The 21,756-nt window shown below is 43.1% G+C and overlaps 1 protein-coding gene across 8 annotated transcripts in view; it reads right to left on the bottom strand.

Annotated features, from left to right (window-relative positions):
• Positions 1–21,756, bottom strand: part of TLN2 (talin 2) — a 447,219-nt gene that overhangs the window by 15,954 nt on the left and 409,509 nt on the right. For all 8 annotated transcript variants that reach the window (XM_082444639.1, XM_082444638.1, XM_082444643.1 and 5 more), the window contains 3 exons: positions 18,254–18,361; positions 5,495–5,600; positions 4,493–4,617 (listed from right to left, as the gene is read on the bottom strand). In XM_082444639.1, coding sequence (XP_082300765.1) covers positions 4,493–4,617; positions 5,495–5,600; positions 18,254–18,361 — 339 coding nt within the window. The remainder of the gene's footprint in view (positions 1–4,492; positions 4,618–5,494; positions 5,601–18,253; positions 18,362–21,756) is intronic.

Genomic DNA, 21,756 nt, shown 5'->3' with positions numbered 1-21,756 from the left:
AAAGAAGTCTGTTACGTGCCAGAAAAAAATGTTTCATAATCCTGAACTTCCTGTTGCACCCAATTAGGCTGTGGAATTACTTTCTGATTGTCGGCATATTCTAAATATTATCAACCTCTACTGACAAGTTAACCTATAACAGGAAACTCAACAGACAGAGTATAATCCACACTATGTTATCTTTATTAGATATACTTAGTCCTCCAAAGTTTATATAAAACCCAGTGACTCACCATCCATACATTTGGTTTGGCTGATCTGGTTTATACATTTTGTTACTATGGGTGTAAAGCAACATTACATAGTTGATTTGTGCTTGAATTTTTGCTGAAAGCTTGATCATGAAAATTACTAATTTCTAAATTGAAGATCAGGATAAAACTGAACTAAAATGAAATATAAATCCAGATGTGTTTGGAGGTTATAATCCTGACCCCGTATCACAAACATGGGTTTTTTTTTTCCCCACCGAGCACATCCTTTAAGGACTCATCACTGCACAAAACTAAACTATACATAATATCTCAAGCTCTTATGAAACATCAATAATTATTATTTGTTTCTATAATAAACAAAATAATCTAGCAGTACGGATACAGGTTTTAAATGCTACAAGAAATGGGATATAACATAATGAAATGTAATGAGTACTCCGTCTTCTAAATCTACTTGTGATTCTAACATATTCTTTCCTGTTGCCTTCTAAGCTATATTAGGAACCCCCGGAGACAGGGCAAGACACTGTAGGAATATGTTTGATATATAGTTGGATTAAATAACAACCTAATATATCAAACATATCACACAGAGGCCTGCAGAAAGGCATCCAGGTCTGACTGAGCTGAGAATGGGCACAGCATGGCAGGCTGCAGCCGCGGGGGGGTTGGGGGGAGTTGGGGGGGGACGCCATTGGGGCACCTCTGTTACCTGTCTGTGGAGCACAGTGTGTCTGCAGGTGTGGAAACGGCGCCATCATTAGTATCATAGGCACATGCACCAGGGCTCACCGACATTCTCATTTTGCCTTTACACCATCTTCGCAAGCAAACGGTGGATTCAGCGATGCCAATTTGTTATTTGTGTCTGGGAGATTCCAGGCAAAAAGAGGTGCTTACGTGTTAAGGGCCTGAGGTGGGAATATACCAGGAACCATCTTCAATAAACCCCAGACCATTCTATTATTAAAACAGGCAACCTGAGAATGTGGTGAGCAAAACAATTTAAACAAAAACATTGCCCATCTCCCAAACTCCCTCAAAGCAGTGCAAATGCTTCCCAGATATGGAAGCAAAGCATATTCACCCGATAGTGGGTGCCTGCAGGTTTGTATGTGAGTTACAGGGGTAGAGGTGAAACAGCAATTGCTTCCTTACAGAATTCTGAGGATTTGTGATTAATTGACTGAGTTTAGTTTTGGAAGGGGATGGGAAGAACTGGTTAATCTCAAAAGACTGGTTGATTTTTGATGTTAGATTGGGATTTTTTCTTTTTTTAAACTGGGAAAAAATTCCTTCTTGAAGTCAAGAACAATATTTTATTTCATGTCGATATTACTACAGAGCAGATGGCACTCCCAGACAGGCACAAAAACTGTGGTTTAGGTTGATGATTTCTTCAAAACAGTTTTATGGATAACATAAGCCATGTGGTGGGAGCCTCTGGTCACTGGGTAGAGTAAAACTTCAGAGATCATACTAAAGACTCTAGAAGGACCAAGTACCCTTCCTAATAGGAAGATGGGAGTAACCCAGAGTAGGTACCTCCAAGGAAGGGACTCAACTCAACAGTTATGTCAACTGTGACCTTGGCTTTCTGTAAAAACCCACACTATATACAGAAAGGCTAGATGATCCTAGGGCAGCGTAGGGAATGCCCACTGGCCCAGGGTGGCAGTCATCACAAACTTTTTAAGTGCTGTTATTTTTAAAACATTGTCTTACAGAATTTTAAAACATAGACCCTCCCATCACTCCAATCTCACCATCATTCTTGCACATCCCCCATCTGTCTCCTTCATTCACAAGTGTTTCTTTTAACAGAGCTGTGACCATACTGAGTACATGATTCCACACCTTGTTTTAGTTTTCACTTAATATTATGCCAGGAGCGTCTTCTTCATGCTACACAGTCCTATCAACCATTATTTTGAGTAGCTACATACTTTTCCTTCAAGCAGACACTCAAATTCTTGCTACTGTGAACAAGGATGAAAGAAACAATCCTCTCACGCACACAGAACTTTCTTCCTCTCTGGATTTCCTCCTCAGGACAGATTCCCAGAGGTGGGATTAATGGCTCAAGTGGCACAGGTAAATCAGAAACCTCCCCCGTGGGACTGCACCGGAGTTTCTGACACTGGGTAGGCCCAGAGGACTGGTATGGCCTGAAACTGCCACCTCCAGAGCCCACGCAATGCTGCTTCCAGCTCCGTCAAGGCCATCTGACTCTGGCAAGTAATTTGCCTCTGATTCTGCATCCCTAGAGCAGGGACGCCAACGATGCTTCCTCGTGGACTTGCTGTAAGGACCAGATGAGTTAATCTATGTAAAGCACCTAGAAGATTGCCTAGCACATGCTTGGCATTCAATCAACATGTGCTTTTAGCCTTTTTTTTTCTTTTTTTTCCTCTTTTTCCTAAGGCCATCAGCTCATGGATCTATGGAATAATTTTTATTTCAGGCATTCTCCTAGGAGGTAGTAGATAAAAGTCCTAGAATCATATTTTCAGTGATGGTGATATGCTGACTGCTTACTACATCTATGGTATGTCAGGTACTGTGTTCCTAGATTATCTCATTTAATTGTTATATCAACAATCCTATGGAATAGGAACTCTAATGACTGTTTTTCAGATCAAGAATCATGAGATAAATCAATAGCTGGACAGGGGGAAGCCAGAATTCAGGGATACACAAGAGCTCAGAAGGGTCCTGCAAAAGACAATGGGAAAGGGATTGGGACTGCAGCTCTTAGAATACGGTGAAGGGTCAACGTGAATTAGCGCCAAGCTACTTCTCCAGGAGAAAGTGCATCAACTGACATGGCCCCAGCACTAGCAGACAGAGCTTTCCGGAGAGAGGAAAGTATGTGGTGAATCAGATAAGGAAAAGGAAAAACTAATTAAGTTTAAGGCCTCTAAATCTCAGTCAATGGCTGCCGCTTCTTAGCTGAAAGTATTTTCTACTCATGATTAACTTATTTTTATAAAGCAGAAATAAAGCCAAGTCTAGAAAATGGAGTAGCCCTTACACCTACACTTAGCTCTGAAGTTTGTTGAGAAAAACTTGGACAAATTTAGACCACCTAAGACCCTCAGGTTAAGGCCAGTAAAGAGGACCCTGGCAAACTCAAAAACCAGAGGCCAAAAATCTTAAATTACATCTTGATGAGAAATTCTAAAAATCCCTTTATCAAATCTAGAGTGACTATTAGGAGATTGGCTCTAAGAATTCCATGGTTTTGAGACTGTCCGCAAGTCTAACAGATTCACTATATGTCCATGTCTATTTTACATACAGCATCAGCCTGGGCACTGCTTTGAGCGCTTTGGTATATTCCAGTACTCAAACTCCAGCCTTAGGTTTTTTTTTTTTAAAAAAGGTAGAATTTTAGGCACCTAAACTGGGAGATCCAACTTTTTTTTTTTTTTGAAGAGAAGAGCCAGATTTTAATTCCTAAGGTATCTGGATCCTCGGAAGGGAGGTGAGGTTACAGGAACCAGTAGGGACTTGCTTGAATAGAAAGATAAAGAGGTCTCCTCTGGTTCTACCATCTTCCCACTGAAGACAGCCATGGGGGCAGGGTGACTGTGGCTTCTTTACAGGGCTGGGCTTTGCCCCCTGGACAGCACCAGGGCACCATTCTTTTTGGTAATAATTGTCCTCTCTACTGTCCTTACTTAAAGTATCTCTTTCTTTTAAATGACTTTCTCTTAACACATACTTATGATCTTAGTAACTAAGTTCTCAACATTTATCTAGATGACAAACATAGATGGAGAAAACACACCAGCCAACCACAGTCTCCAGCATATACTGAAAAAATCTGTTACCGGGTCCACTTTTGAGGTTCACACTATTCTCTATTGATTTTAAGAAAAGGAGAGACCCAGCATTGCTATTTCTGGTGAAAAGCATTATGGAAACCAGAAAATGAGAGGGTGACAATCTCACATTCAGCAACAGGGACCTTCTATAGAAAACATCCAACACCTGCTTTATGTAATAGTGGAACGAAGTCAAGATTGTAAATGCCGGGATTCTTCCTCTGGATACCCAAAGGTATTTCTTGGGATGGTTAACCTGAAAGACCCACCCTTGGGTTTTTTTCCATACCCTGTAAAAAGGTGCTGGGCAGGTAGAACAGGTTTGCAGCTTGCTAGTCCAACTACAGGGAAGGAGACGAGCTCCCTGCAGCCCATCTGGCTCCATTTCACAGCCATCCACCGGGAGACCTACTGACATCAGACAAGCAGCCACACGCGGACACTCACTTTTGGTTTTGCTCTCGGCTTCAGTTGCTCTAACTTCTTAGCAGCAGCCTCAATGGATGCTGCAGCCCCCAGTAATTCTGTTTCTGCAATGACGGTTGGGTCTTCTGGATCCACCCACTCTGTTCCTAAAAGCAGTCCAAAGAGGGTCATTCTTGGTAGCTGCAGACCTCAGGGCAGTGACTTAATTACAAACAATATCAGGATTTGCATGCAGGAATGCTCCATAAGCTGACTAGCTGCATTGCCCTAAGGGATCTTTTCTCCAGCTGTCACTAACATCAGCTGGGTGCAGGGGTCGGGGTGGGGAGTGCCTGTCTGATCCTGGTTTTCTCCATCAGTTGTATAGACAGCCCTACCACAGGATCAGTCACCAATGATAGTTTCAAAAATCGAGATCTCATTGACCAAGGCCTGCTTGAGTTTTACTCTGACTTGTAACTTAAAGTTCATGAATGCAAGTAAGCATCCTCAGGAGACTTGAGATTATGCTGAGAACAGAGATTTGTCATTCTTTTCTCCTGGGAACTCAGGAGGAATAGCCATTCCCCTCAAATGCAAACAAAGGGAAATTGGTAAGAAAACCCCTCCCGGGTGAGTTGATTGCTTCTTCATAACCACGAAGGGGTGTGCAAACAATATACTGCCCAGATAGCCCCGTTTCTAAACATCAAGTGTATTATTTAAATGAGAATAAATATTCTGATGAAGGAAAATGCAGATAAAAATGGATGGCAAGACCCTTAAAAGAGAAGTGAGCGGTTCTAGATGGATCACGACATTTAAGTTGAAGCACTTAATACAAAGACTGGAGAAAAGACTTGTTTCAGGAGAACATTACTTTTTAAGTCTAACCCTACTCCCGTTTGCTTCTTAAAAAAAGTTCCTCGCTGTATTCCTTTTGACTGCATTTGCCAAGAGAGGGCCTGTGTAGGCTGCCCATCCTCTCTGCTCAGTTTGCTGTCTAGACTGCCCCACAGGACGACACGAGCGAATCCAGCCTACCTTTCATGGCCTCCGCTGCCTGGATGAGCTCGGTCACGGCACCGGCCACGCGCTTGGAGAAAGCAGCCAGCTGGTGCTTGAGTTCTGGGGTTGGTTTCTGAAGAATCTATGGGTGAAGAACAAGTCAAACGCATAAGGAAGATGGTAGCCATTGTGACAGGAAGCCCACCCTTGCTGGTGGACGCAGAGCTGGACAACCTGATTTGAAGTTGCAACTCTGTCACCAAGTGACTTCAGAAATTTAGGGGAAAGCACATAAGACTCACTGGCCTTCAGTTTCCTCACGTGAGAAATGAAAAGCTGGGACCCACGAGTTTTCCTAAGGTCTTTCTGACATACTCCCCTAATATCACAAGGGAGATGAAATTCTTATTTGTCCTTTTGTTTGTACCTAAAACAAACATATGCACACGGAAATTACCCAAAATGTAAGAATGCTCTGAGTGAACATGAATGCCCAAGGCTGCAGGTCAGCTGGTGTTTGTGACAAAGCAAATATGGGGTCAGAAGAAAAGTGTGACTCAGGTGGGGTCCTGGAGACAAAAATCTCTCAGAGAAGGGCTGTTCCTCAAAGGACAATCCATTTCCAGGGTTTTGACTGCAAGCTCTCCTGGGAGAAGCCCTACGGACTTTCCTTCTTTTAAACCTAGTTTAAAGGGGTTTTAAGTTTGTTTTTTGCTTTTTTTCTGGTGTTAAAAAAAGATACTAAAAATCTACCCCTAATCCAACTTAAAGGACATCCTCAGCTGATTTCTTCTCAAATTCATTCAAGAATGGAATTATGAAATGGATGAGAGCTCCCTACCATCTTCCACCATGGATTTACATCTGACTTACACCACCTTGTTCCTCCCTAATCTTGAAATTCTTCTTTCAATATTCTTTTCTGCATCTCTTACCCATGCTTCAGAGGGGTCATCTTGAGATTTAGAAATGCTAAGACATTCAGGAGGAAAGCACCACTGCTGTCTCTCTATGGACAATTCTGAGCAGCAGACAAAGCCTGGGCTTTGGTATTGGACAAACCTGGGTTTCAAACCTAGCTTCACCTGCTCCTGGTTTGTGAACAATGGGCAGATTACTGAACCTCTCAGGACCTGTTTTCTCATCTGTACAACTGGGATAATGCCTACTCCTCAGGAGTGGCATAAACATCAAATGGAATAACCCATGAGAAGTATCTTGCACGATGCCTGGAACACAGTAGGCATTCGTTAAATGTTAATTCCCTTCTTGGTGTCCCATACCCTTTTCACCTGGCCAGGTATCGTACTCTTTCTCACGAGTCTGGAAAAGATGTCTTTCGGACCCCAAAACTATAAGAGAACTTTAAAAGAAGCTTGGTAAAAAAAAATCTGGGGTTGGGGGAGTTAATGGGGTTACACACTGACCAGCCGAGACACACCAGTGCATAGAAGACATTATGTTACACACTTGAACTGATTAGTCAAAGATTCTTGAGCAACCACTTCCCAGGCATCTATTCCCTACCCTCTTTCCTCTTGCAATCTTCTAAATTTTATATTTGCTACTGTTCTGAGCTCAGCTGCTCTGTTATTCTCATTCCCTCACCCTAGGACCTATCTACACATAGCACCATGCAGATATTAACTCAGTACAAACCAGTGAATGAGTGAACAAATGAATGAATGAATAACAGACTAACACACTACTGGAGACAAGTCCTAATATGACGGCATCCTAGACTAGTTCCAGAAGATCACCAGAACCATGGAGAGGTGGAGGGGAGGGGTGAGATGCCTTTTACTTTTTTAACACAGCCAGTTGGCAGGCAACTGAATTAAGGGTAGGTTCTAGAGTCAATGTACCTCAGTAACTGTGGTCCAGTTACTTATCTTCTTTCTAAGCCTCAGTTTACTTATCTATTAAATGAGCACAACAAACAGTCCTTTCATTATAGAGCTGTGGTAAGATTGTATAAATTAATATATAATTTAATATAGTATACATTTCCATCAGGACTACTGATGGAATTGGTCTGATGTACGGCCTGGGCACCAGAATTTCTAAAAGTTCTCCAGGTGGTTCTCATTTGCAGCCAATGTTGTAAACCACTGCTCTAGATCAAATGGGCATTTGCCACTACTTAATTGTAAAAGGCTTATACTGTATTTGTCTGAAACAATACATGCTGTAAGGCCACTAGGTGAATAATGGCTACGGCTCAGGGACTAAAGAGCAAAGTAGTCCACAGGCTTTGCTATTTGCTTTTTCTGCAGTGGTCAACACAACGTGAATAAGCAAGGAGTTAAAGGTATGATGGGGAGACTCATAGTAAATGGTGCAAGACTGCGTGTTTTCCCCTAAGACCAAGAATAAGGTAAGGATATTCGCCCTCACGCTTCCATCAGTACTGTACTAGAATTCCTGGCCAGTGCAGCAAGAAAAAGAAATAAATGGCACGCAGATGGAAACGGAGGAGTAAAATTGTCTTTGTTCATAAATAACATGAATGCCTATGTAGAAGTTTCTACGGCATTTGTTTTTAAAAAAAAGGGAAAAAAGCTAGAATAAATGAGTTAAGCAAGGTCACAGGATATAAGGTCAATATACAAACATCAACTATATTTCTATAAGCAGTAAAAAATTGAAAATTTTGAAAAAAGCAATACCATTTATAGTAGCATAAAAAATCATGAAATACCTGTTAAGTTAAATACTGTTAAATTTGACAACAGATGTGCAAGATGTGGATGCTAAAAACTACAAATTTTGTTGAAAATATTAAAGAAGACCTAAATAAATGGAGAGATATACCATATTCTTGGATTAGACGACTATTAAGATCAATTATTCCCAAATCTCCCCACGATCCCAGTCAAAATCCCAATAAGCTTTTTTTTTTAAGATATTGACAAGATGATTCTAAAATGTATATAAAATACAAAGGACCTAGAATAGCTAAACCATTTTGAAAAAGAACAAAGCTGTAAGTTTTAGAATACTTGATTTCAAGACTCATTATAAAGTTATAGTAGTGATCAAGACAACATGATCTTGGTACATAGACAAACAGATCAGTGGGGCAGAAAAGACTCCAGAACTAGATTCACACATACAGTCAACTGATTTTCATTAAAGGTGCTAAAGCACCTTTAATTCAATGAGGACAATTTTTTCAACAAATGATGCTGGAACAATTGGATAGCCATAGGTAAGAAAATAAACCTGACCCTTTTCTCACCATATGCATAGATGAACTAGAAATGGAGTATAAACCTGAATGTAAGAATTAAAACTGTGTAGAAGAAAATACAGGAGAATAACCTTTGTGATCTTAGCTTCTTAAATAGGGGACAAAACACATAAATTAGGCTTTAAAACTTTAAAAAGCCAGCAATCCCACTACTGGGCATATATCCAGAGAAAACCATAATTCAAAAAGACACATGCACCCCACTGTTCATTGCAGCACTATTTACGATAGCCAGGACATGGAAGCAACCTAAATGCCCATCAACGGAGGAATGAATAAAGAAGATGTGGTACACACATACAATGGAATATTACTCAGCCATAGAAAGGAACGAAATTGCATCATTTATAGAGACGTGGATGGACCTAGAGACTTTCATACAGTGAAGTCAGAAAGAGAAAAACAAATATCGTATATTAACGCATATATGTGGAATCTAGAAAAATGGTATAGATGATCTTATTTGCAAAGCAGAAATAGAGACACAGACGGAGAGAACAAACGTATGGACACCAAGGGGGGAAGGGGGGTGGGATGAACTGGGAGACTGGGATTGACATATATACACTATTAATACTATGTATAAAATAGATAACTAATGAGAACCTACTGTATAACACAGGGAACTCAGTGCTCTGTGGTGACCTAAATGGGAAGGAAATCAAAAAAAGAGGGGATATATGTATACGTATAGCTGATTCACTTTGCTGTACAGTAGAAACTAATACAACATGTAAAGGAACTGTACTCCAATAAAAATTAATAAAAAAAAAAAGCAGGAATTTGAAAGTTTATGTCTTAGAACTTTAAAAACATTATGCTAAGTGAAAGAAGCCAATTACAAAAGACCACATGCTATATGATTCTGTTTCCATGTAATGTCCAGAATCGGCAATCTACAGAGACAAGAAAAAGATGAGTGTTCGCCTTGGGCTAGGAGTGGGGATGAAGGGAATGAGGAGTGACTGCTAAAGGGCATGAGGTTTCTTTTTGGGTTGACAAAAATGTTCTAAAATTATTATTATGGTGATAGGTGTACAACTCTAAATATAGTGAAAACCAAGAAACTGTATGCCTTAACTGGGTAAATTTTGCCATATGCCAATTATGTCTCAGTAAGGTTGTTAACAAGAAGAGAATCAATCAGGCAGGCAAATGAAAGACAAAGAAGGAAGCTGGTGAAGGGTAGCAAAGTATGTCACCCCAGAATATGCCTCTTTGGCATACAGATTGCTTTGAGTCGATTATTTTGAGAAAAATCAGACACGGGGGTGCTCTGAAAACAGGGAAGTTACTCTTTTGAAAGGGTAATTTACATTTATAAAAGAAATCTTCATTTGTAAGGGTGTCTCCCTCTCTGTACCAGTAAGAGTTGGCTGAGTGAAAATCACAAGAGAATCTTATCGATGATGAAGGCTCTGACTAAAACCTGCTAACCACCTTACCCTAGTTAACCCTGCTTTTCCTGGCTACCTCCTGTAACCAGCCTCCTCCCACCACATACACCTTTCTTTTCTTTGCCTGAAAGTGGTATTTAAGTGGGTGGCTTAGGCTACCTTGGGAATTGCTCATTTTTCCCCTGGGGTATCTTCCATTTATCCACGAGGTACACCATGTGAATAAACTTTTGTTGTTCTCTTGTTAATCTGTCTTATTACATGAGGTCTCCGGCAAGAACTCAGAAGAGTAGAGGGAAGATTATTTTCTTCCCCACACTGGGGTGTAATACTGAAAATAATTTGATAACCTTTGCAAACATTCAGTTCATCCTAAATGTTTAATATTTTATATGTAAGACATGTTTTCATTTTACTTTCATTTTTATCCAAGTTCTATCTGCACTTTTTTGTTTTCTCAACTTTCTGCCTTGCTGTCATTTTCTTTCTTTTTTAATATACATTTGTCTCCCCCCGCCAGACACTGTTATGAAAATGAAAATACAGGTGACACCCTAAGAGAAACTATCTGCAGAAAATATATCTGACTGATGAAATAAAAATTCACATTTTAAGGCAAGACAAGAACAATTTAAACATAAAACTTTTTCTCTGCCCTTTGGCCTCCTCCCTCCCCTCTAGTGTGCCTTGTGCATCTGCATTACGTGTTAACAGACCTCCCCAATAGCAGAAATACCTGCTCAATCTTAAAGATCAATTTTTCTTCTTCTGACACCAGCCACGTAACTCCTTAGAAGATAACATTCCTTTCTCAATCCTGCAAGGGGTCACGATGACCCACCACTCACCTTTACACGTAGAAATCTTTGGTGAACTTTATGTACAATATCAATATATGATTTCCTTAAAGACAGCGATTGGTGCAGAATAGACTGTTTACATGATCTGGGCAGATACTATACTGGGCCGCACCTAGTGGAAGTTCTCAGCTTAAATACTTACTTATGACCTTGTTAATGTTACCAGCTATATTACTTGTATTCTGCCTATTTTACAACATTATTGTTTCTTGCATTACCAAATGTGTGACTGAGCCTCAGATAAAATTGATGACGATTGGGTGACTTGAAATGATTGACCAAATATATAGTTCCGTAAGATCAATGCATAACTCTAGAAATGGGAAGAAGCAACCATTTCCTGGACCATAACAGACTAGTAAGACAGATGGTCCAGACACTTTTGGTTATTATTAACAGGGTCTGGTCCAGTATTAGCACTTTGAGTGGCCTATCAATGAAATCCTCGCCTGACCTGGGAATGAGTATTCCTAGTGTCGTGGACAAATTGGTCACAAAATGCCTTCTAACCCTTGATGGAATTTAAGATACCACCACGTACCCACTAGAATGGCTAAAATTAAAAACACTGACCATTCTAAGTGCTAACAAGGACATGGAGAAATTGGAACTCTCATATACTGCTGGTGGAAATAACCACTTTAAAAAAGAATTTAGTAGTTTCCTAAGAAGTTAAAAATATACCCACCTTATGATATAAATATTCTGCTTCTAGGTATTTATCCAAGAGAAATGAAATCATACAGGCAGAAAAACTTCTATATAGGATGTTCTTAGCAGATTTATTTATAATAATCAAACCTCGAAACAACCCAAATATCCATCAACAGGTGTTCTGATTAACAATTATGACATATCCATATGATGGAATACTACTTAACAAGAAAAGGGGACAAATTATTGGTACACATAACAATGTGGATGGAATTGAAAATACTGATGCTGAGTGAAAAAAGCCAGACAAAGGAGAGTACACGCCCGATGACTGCTTTTATATAAAAGTCTGGAAAATGCAAACAAATCTGTAATAACAAAAAGCAGACTAGTGGTTGTTTGGAAATTTTGAAGAATAACGGATATATTCATCGTTTTGATTGTGGTGATGCTTTCACAGACGTATTCAGATTATCACTACTCAAATTGTACACTTCAAATATGTGTTAATTGTATGTTAGTTATGCCTCAATAAAGCTGAAACAAAAGTTAAGGGTGTGGTAGGGAGATTCACTGAAATCATCAAAGGGGAGTGGTGAATAGACTTCTGTCTTTATTTTTTTTAATTTAATTTAATTATTTATTTTAACATCTTTATTGGAGTATAATTGCATTACAATGGTGTGTTAGTTTCTGCTGTATAACAAAGTGAAGCAGCTGTATGTATACATATATCCCCATATCTCCTCCCTCTTGCGTCTCCCTCCCACCCTCCCTATCCCACCTCTCTAGGTGGTCACAAAGCACCGAGCTGATCTCCCTGTGCCATGCGGCTGCTTCCCACTAGCTAACTATTTTACATTTGGTCGTATATGTAAGTCTATGCCAGTCTCTTACTTTGTCCCAGCTTACCCTTCCCCCTCTCCGTGTCCTCAAGTCCATTCTCTATGTCTGCATCTTTATTCCTGTCCTGCTCCTAGGTTCTTCAGAACCACTTTTTTTTTTTTTTTTTTTTAGATTCCATATATGTGTGTTAGCATATGGTATTTGTTTTTCTCTTTCTGACTTACTTCACTCTGTATGACAGACTCTAGGTCCATTCACCTCACTACAAATAACTCAATTTCGTTTTTTTTTATGGCTGAGCAATATTCCATTGTATATATGTGCCACATCTTCTTTATCCATTCATCCGATGATGGACACTTAGGTTGCTTCCATGTCCTGGCTATTGTAAATAGAGCTGCAATGAACATTGTGGTACATGACTCTTTTTGAATTATGGTTTTCTCAGGGTATATGCCCAGTAGTGGGATTGCTGGGTTGTATGGTAGTTCTATGTTTAGTTTTTTAAGGAACCTCCATACTGTTCTCCATAGTGGCTGTATCAATTTACATTCCCACCAACAGTGCAAGAGGGTTCCCTTTTCTCCACACCCTCTCCAGCATTTATTGTTTGTAGATTTTTTGATGATGGCCATTCTGACGGGTGTGAGGTGATACCTCATTGTAGTTTTGATTTGCATTTCTCTAATGATTAATGATGTTGAGCATCCTTTCATGTGTTTGTTGGCGATCTGTATATATTTTTTGGAGAAATGTCTATTTAGGTCTTCTGCCCATTTTTGGATTGGGTTGTTTGTTTTTTTGATATTGAGCTGCATGAGCCTTGATGGAGGGAGAAAACCACTTCTGTATACACTCTGGCTCTAAGAAAGGGAACGGCCCTATGGCAAAACACCCTATTTAAATAAGGCAGGAGCAAAGGAGTTCTATTTTTATTCTGCAATTAAGTCAACATGATTTCTCATAGCAGGCAACAGATAGAATGAAATTAAAGTGCTGCTAGTGGAAGCAACGGTAATTTTAACCCTGTCAAAGACCTCATATTGTGGGTAAGCAGCAATATCGAACTGTGGCTCCTGCAGAGGCCAAGTGGCGCCTGTCATCCTGCAATAGAAATCCTCCATATGACAAACCAGCCAACAGCAAAGGCAGAAGGCCACCATTGCTCAAACGGGCACTTCTAAAGCTTCATAAAGCAGCTCCCAGGGCAGCAAGGACGGGCTTCTGCCTAAATTAGATCCCATTGTTTGTAGACTGATAACTGGATTCTAAAAAAAAAAAAAAATCCCCAAGGAGGGGTTCTCGATTTGGAGTTTCTAAATTCCCAAAGTATCCAGCTAGGGGTCTGGGAACCCTCTTCACAGTTTAAGGGACATTTGTGTTTACGTGCTGATGTGTCTCTGATGAGGGTAGGGTGAGGCAGGAAGTGGGCTTTTAGCTAGCTCAAGGGGGCCCAAGATCCACGAAAGGTTAAGAAAGCTGAAATCATGATAGTTATTTCTGCCTAGACGGAGAAAAAAGGAGGATGGTATTGGTAAAGGATACAAAATTAATTATTATTGAGAGATTTCTTACAAAATAAGGATCTGAACCAAATAAGACAAAATATTATTTAACAAAATTAGTTAATTATAGATGGTAGACACAGAAATGCTGATACGGTTTTCTGTTTTAAGATTTTTTCTAAAGTAAAACTAAAATATACAAACCAGCCAAAAAAGGTGAGTAATCCTTGGCTCTAGGATATTTGACCTGAACAAGGCTAAAGCAGCATACTTTCCTCCACGTTTTCATGTGTCTAAATTTAAGAAAAGCAGCCCCTAAAGAAGATGGCTAAACCTCCCTGGACCACCTGAAAGTGACCTCAATTTATTCCTCTAAATTGCTGGACACTTCCTCCAAACCTTAATTTCTACTTTCCTCTTTCCCCTTTTGTAAAAATTGGACAACTATCTGGCCTTTCTTCAGCTTTCAGAAATCTTACTAATTCTCTTTGGTCAACTAAAAAGAGAAGTCAGCTTTACAATGACCCAGGAGGACCATCCTAAGATCTCCTGTTACAGTTCCAATGTCGGCTGACTTTCTTTTCAGGATGGAGGTACTGTGGTCATCTGATGACGTGCGTAAAGATCAATCAGTGAATGAGGAGGAGGGCAGAATGGGGCATACTGTGTGTGTGTGTGTGTGTGTGCGTGCATGTGTGTGTGTGTGAAAATCTCTAGCTTTAACTGCTTTTTTATTCGCCACCCTCAAATAGCTAACCTTAGTATTCTTTCCCTCTACCCTAAAAGTAATTTCCACATAACTCTGATGTCTTCTCTAAATTGTCAATTTGGCTTTCGTTTTCTGATTCTGTCAAAGTTCCCTCAGAAGTGAACACTAGTTTTCCGTATTCGTGCGTCTCCATTTCCCTAATTTCTTCTTGGGTCTCTACCAGCTCCGTCTTAAGTGGTCTTCTGGCTCATGGTCCTCTCATGTGGAACAATCTTCCTCGTATTTAGCCTCATGTTAGTCCAGATTTCTTTGAAGTCTGCTTTGGAGAAGGAGTGAGCTTATTTTCAGCTGCAGGCCCAAGGAAACTGCTAATGTCTGCAGCTTAGGGGACAGAACGCTGTCACAGAGGTTCTACCATTTTCAGTTAGGAACTGGTATTTTTTCATGTTTATGATAATCCCCCCTGGATGTTTCCTTCCTATATTTTTATTGGAAAATACCCTTCAAAGAGTATGTGTAGGTCTCTAAAGAGACAAGAATAAAAATATGAACAAATACTTGATGCGATTTCATTCTTATCTACTCGGATGAACCATCAGCACTTGTCACCATAAAGAGGGAAAAACCTCTTTCTTGTAAAAGATGAGACAAATTCTGGATGCGGTATAAAAGTTTTCATGTCATTTAGCTTTTCTTCCTATTAATGATTTCGTTTTAGCACCAGCATTTTTCACACCGTAAATCTCAAAACAGCTATGGAGAAACAGGATATTTATATTATTGCCATAATTACGAGTTACAGTGACAATAACTGTAGAGGAAGATGAAAGGAAATTCAGGTGGCAGGCTTTTAACAGACACGTCAACCACCACACAATCAACCAAATTCGGTCTGCAAACACATAAGACTTCAGAGCCCTGTTTCTTTAGTAAATACCAGGAAGAACTCATAACGGAAAATGCATCAGGGAAGCACACCTGGCTGTAAAGTGCAATGGCTCTTGTTGGGTCCAGGAAAAGAAGGGAGTGGTAGCTCCCCTGTTGGCAACCTCCGGTCCCACAGAAAACCTCCCAAATCACACGTGATGTGGGGTCTCCCTGTGGTACGTGCCCTTCTTCCTGTTCCAGAAGAACCTGCTGATTATCACTAGGGCTGATGCCTGGCACAGTAATTAAGTGGCTGTAAAGCTGGGGTCTCTGAGTGTGTATCCTGGGAATGGCTCCAAGGTCTTCCCACGGAGGCTCTGGACACCTTAGCTTCTTTTGGGGCAAAGAGGCCACCCGCCCACCCACGACCCCCTCGGGAGGCCTTGTCTTCTTCTGCTCACCAGCATGGGGTGGGCATGGAGAGGAATGGAGGAGGAGAGAGGAAGTGCTTTGGTGGATGCAGCACCTCGCTCCCAGATACTGGGAGAGGGGCTAAAGGTGGCTTGAGGTCAAGAAGGGGACCCTCTGAGGGTTCCCTCTTCCTTCTCCCCTGGGAGAAGGTTCTCAAGACAAGTGCTGGCACCTGCCCTTCCTCATGAAGACAGAACTCCTCTCCCTGGTCTAAGCTGCCTTTGTGCGGAGGAGGAGAACCCGAGATCTTCACCCCACCCTACGCCTTGAAGGCTGCTGCCTCCTTTCCATCCCAGCTTGGGGATCTGGCGCCGCTGCAAGTGGACCCCGATGCAGTGACATTCTCGTTAAATGGCTCACCAAGAGCCAATGTGTGCAGGGGCCTGCACCTACCGACACTGGTGCCACAGGTACAAACACAGGAGCGGGGAAAAAATACGGTTTAACCAAGAAATGGAACCGGACGAAAGGGGCGAGGTGAGGATCTTTCATGGGAGTAATAGGAGGATGCCAGTATCAAATGAACAAGATGAAGACCAAAGCATGAGAGACAGAGACGAGGAAAAATGGGCGCTGGGGGACAGCCCCCACTTGGGAAGCTAGGAGGGCACTGCTGCCGCAGCCCTGCACCTCTGCTCAGCCAGGACCGGCACCTTCCGGGAGGATTTTAACGAAGCGTGCAGCAGAGTGAGCTCAGCCATAGCCCTGGACTCCCCACAGCCTCACTTAATCCTTAATCAGTGGCCTAACATCTGAGCAAACTGAAGCCCAGCTAAGACAGTGGTAATGCAACTATTTACTTGGCAGAGCCAGGATTTGAATTCAAGCGTTCTAAACCTAAGCCGTTATGCTTTCCACTATACTTTCCAATGTTCGGATGTAACAAGATTCCATGTGCCTAGAATAGATGGTCCCATCAAGAAAAAGATACCTTTTGGAAGCCTTGCTGGCTTCATTCTCCTTACGCTAAATTTCCTGCTATGCATGCTCACGGGCTGAACACTTCATATCCCAACACAGACAAGCTGGCTTGGCTGGGGAGGCTCGTGTCTGCGAACGCTGGCTGGCCAAGATGTTCTCTCCTTGGCCCACGAGCAATACACTGGTTTCTACTCACAAGCGTTCAGGCTTTGGGAGCCCAATGTTAGTAACCCCAGACTGGCCACTCTCACAAAAGATATTCTTTTGCAATGACCACGGTTACCTGGGCGAAGAATAAAAGTAATGTTCCCTTAAAAGACCTGAAATGCTTAACATCAGAAGGTAATTTAAGTTTAAGGAGAAGGCAGTGAAATGCTAGAATGAGCAGAGCTGGGACTTGGTCCCAGGCCTGTCATTAGTAGCTGGGTGACCTCAACCAAGGGGCCAAACTTCTTTGGGTCTTGGATCATTCCCTTGCCCTGCTAGCCTCACGTGGTCACACAAAAAGAGATGAATGTCAATGCAGAGCAAATGAAAGGCTTAATAATCTTTGAGGTACATGTGTTGTGTACATGAAAGTGCCCTGTTGGATCTTCTTCTTTTAGGTTTAGGAAGGAGCAAGGGCAGTGAAGGGGGTGAGACATCATCAAGTCTCTTCTGGGGTGTCTCTGACTCCTGAACAAGCTCTCTCCCAGAACTCCCCAGTTTTAAACGTGGCTCCCAGGATTAGACAGGGACAGATGTACACCACATTAACCCAGCTCCATGTGGGCACGGCAGGTTCGAAGGTCATCAGACAAACGGAACTGGACACATTCTCAATGTGGTCTAAGCCACTGGTTCGAGGACTGGGGGAAATCACAAGAGGCTAGTAGGTCTCCTGTAGCACTGGTGATGTTTCTAACTTGTCACGGATGCTGGTCTGGCTCTTCTAGGAGCCTTCCTGGCCCTTGCAGGATGGACTGGGGTTTTTCCTGGCCGGACCTCCTGATCTTTTTTCAGTGGTGGCTCTGTGTGTCCCACCTGCTTCGCCTCTCACTCTGCTTACCCACCTCTCTTCCATGCTAGTCTTGCCTCTTTGGTGCAACGAGACAGCCAGGCTCTTCTGGATTCGAACTGCACCTCCCTCCAGACTACACTTGTATCTTGTGTGCTGGGGCAGTGTGATGAGAGAGGCTTTTCAGCTCAATCCAGTCCCAGCCTCGCAAGTGGAGCCTGCGCGATGCTCTAAGAGGGGTCTTCCCGAGGAAAGGATGCTCTGCACCCGGATCAGCTCTTCCCCAGCCCTGGCCTGGCCCACGCCCCTCCTCACCACCAAGACGTGCTCCAGAAGGTCCAGGTAGCCGAGGGTGCACTCCGTCCCGTACCGCAAGGCTCTGGTGCGCACCTCCTCACTGACCTCGGGGTGATAGGATGCTTGCTAGAGAGAGAAAGGAACGTCGACTTATTAAAACAGGAAGAGCCAGCTGGCAAGTGGACCAGGCAGCCAGGTGGGGTCACTTACCCAGCAGTGCTGTGTAGCCCGAGACCCAGAGGCAGGAGACGTCGATTCTGGAACTCCTCCCGTTTTACCTTCAGTGACCTCTCTGAGAAACCTTCCCTGCCTCCCCGGAGAGAGGAGGGGTTCTCTTCCACATTCTCCTGATACCTCCCACCTGTCTGCACTGCAGGTTCTCTGACAACACTTTGTGTCTTGCTTTTTCTAATGCCCGGAGGCCAGAAAAAAGCAAGTGAATCTGGCCCCTCCTTCCTTCCTTTCTCCTCATGCCCCCCCACCATCTTTTATTGAAAGGTAAGAAATTCCACGTGTGCTAGAAAGCCCAGGAAAGATTCATGACTGGGGCTTACAGCAGAGGCGGTACCATCCCGGGATCTGCCTCCCTCTCTCCTTCAGCGTGAAGCATCCTGAAGAGCTCTCTCTGCTCACATGCTTATCACGCCCAGGTCCGCACTCTGTGACCTGATCACACTGCAGTCACAGTGAGTCTCCCGACCAGGGCTCATTGGCTCCTGGGAACCTTCAGAGAGCGAGCCCCCTGACACCCTCAGAGGTGCCATAAATAACTCATCTCGCATTATACGCGTTGAGATAAGCAGACCAGGACATACGGTTAACACAGCATCTGGCCCTTTGTTCTTGTACTTGGGACCTGCCGACTTGAGTCATTCGTGAGCTATCATTTCAGATGGTACGCCCATTCACGGGGCTGCCAGATGAACTACAGAACGTCCAGTTACATCTGAATTTCGAATAAACAATGAAAACTTTTAGCATAAGTATGGGGCAGCCTGTTTTTTATTTGCTCAGTCTGGCAACCCTATCCATTTAGCCTTTCCTCCTTCTACAACCTCACTCTGCAAAGAACTCGAGGGGGCTTACAAGAATACAAAAAATAGAAAACTGCAAATAAATCACAAGTCAAGACAAATACAAATTACACATTAGGATAAAAGGTCAAGGCAGAAGGGGAAGCGTGACCCGCCTCCATGATCCCTCCAGTCAAATCCCTCTCCCCAGGACTGGGGGCTGTTGGGGGCAACACCTGGGAAATTTCCGCTTACTTGACCCCCCCAAACCACCCCAAGAGGGGTGGGGATAATTCGAGTGGCCGATATCTGTCATTTATGAGCCTGGTTGTATTCATCTGAGGACTAACGGGCCAGGCCTTTAACCCCTCCTGCGTTTTAATCAGCCTCGCCCCCGTGTCTCCAAGTGTGAGGACAGAGCCCATGTCTGCTTCGACGAGACATCACTGGGGGAAGACAAGGGTTATGATGCTCCTCCAGTAGGTAACGCACAAGGCCCTCCTTGAGAGCTGTGCGGGGGCTGCTGGTCACGGCTGGTGGCTCTAACCTGGTAGATCCCTTGGGGGAGGGCAATCGAGCAATAAGTAGGAGGTCAAATGGTGTGACATTCTAATTCTACTTCTGGGAGCCTGCCTAAGGATATCATCCAAAGCATAGGAAAAACGGATATACCCAAAGATGTTCACTGCAGTTAAGTTGATGATTTAAAAAAACTGCAGACAATCTAAGCATCTGATAGTGGGGGAAAGAGTATATTCATTACCAGAGTATTTTGTGGTCAATAAAGAGTCAGTTATAATGGCTGCTAGTAACGCAGAAACAGTCATGTAACATTAATTGTAGTCAGAGATATAAAATTGTATCTGAGGGGCTTCCCTGGTGGCGCAGTGGTTGAGAATCTGCCTGCTAATGCAGGGGACACGGGTTCGAGCCCTGGTCTGGGAAGATCCCACATGCCGCGGAGCAACTAGGCCCGTGAGCCACAACTACTGAGCCTGTGCGTCTGGAGCCTGTGCTCCGCAACAAGAGAGGCCACGATAGTGAGAGGCCCGCACACCGCGATGAAGAGTGGCCCCCGCTTGCCGCAACTAGAGAAAGCCCTCGCACAGAAATGAAGACCCAACATAGCCAAAAAAATAAATTAATTAATTAAAAAAAAAAGCATTAAAAAAAAATTGTATCTGACATAGACATGAAAGGAAGACCAGAAAGAAACAGACATGAGAATAACCTTAGGGTGTAGGGAAGTCTGTATCCCCACCGGAGCAATTAGCGTAATCCTGTCTCTGATGAGTCAGTATGGGACCTACTGCGCCTCCGTTTCTGCCCTGCTCAGCCCCAAAGGTGGTGTTCAAATATGGCCACGTGGTGCTCTGCTTGGCACAGAGGGTTCCTTCTTGACCCACCAGTAGGCATCCCTGGCTTTCTATATGTTCTTATTGCATGCCCTTTCTGGCAAGCTGCCTCGTGCCCTTTCTGGCAAGCTGCCTCGTTTCCTTTCTGTGAAGGGATGGGAATACAGGAGACCAAAGGCAACATAAGTGTCAGTAAGTCCTATCCTAACAGGAGTCTCAGGGCTCAGCAGTGACTCTTGTCATCCAGTCTGGTGTTGGCGTGTGAAGCTCTGGCTGTTATTTTGTCCTGCAAAATCAGGATGGCCTGATCTAGGGTGGGATAACAGTGAGGACCTAAGGCTGGGCAAACGGCACCGGTCCTTTAATCTTTAACCTCCTCCCCTGAAAACGGGAACGTGTGTGAGGGAAGAGACTTGAAAATCACAGCTGCCTTCCATTTCCCCCTTTCATTTCACGTCTGTAACGTGGAGACAAAAGTACCCATCACTCATCAACCACAGCGACCTCGAGCTCTATGGCTGGGAGGCCACGGGCAGCAGAAACAGACTAGCCCGGAACTCAGAAGACACGATTTCAGTTCTGGTTCTGATTGTAAGTACAACAGCCATGTGACCTTGGTCATGCCACTTCACCTCTCCAAGCCTGTTTCATCATCCATCACATTAGGAGGATTCCTTTACCCTTCCCATCTAGGATCGAACGACAGAACATACATGCCAGCCCTTCCAAAACTATCAGGTGCCCTGCATATACACCATGGTGGCCTTTAGGCCATATCTGGCTGGTAAATACTGTTTTTTTTTTTAAGGAGTTTTTTTGTTTGTTTTTGATGCAGACCATTTTTAAAGTCTTTACTGAATTTGTTACAATATTGCTTCTGTTTCTCATGTTTTGCTTTTTAGCCCCGTGGCATGTGGGATCTTAGCTCCCTGACCAGAGATTGAACCTGCACCCCCAGCACTGGAGGGCCAAGTCTTCGCCACTGGACCGCCAGGGAAGTCCCTGGTAAATACTGTTCTGACGGAGGCCGTAACCCCTTCGGGGAATTATCGCTTCTGCCAGGGCAGATCCCACTGAGCATATCAAAACTGTACTTGTGGCCTCAGGAGAGTCTAAACTCCCCGGCCCAGCGCACTCGGTCCTCAGGACAGTG

This window comes from Balaenoptera physalus (assembly GCF_965194825.1).
Source record: "Balaenoptera physalus genome assembly, chromosome: 2".
Taxonomy (NCBI): Eukaryota; Metazoa; Chordata; class Mammalia; order Artiodactyla; family Balaenopteridae; genus Balaenoptera; species Balaenoptera physalus.
Note: the sequence above shows the minus strand (reverse complement) of the source record. Positions and strands in the feature narration are given on the sequence as shown.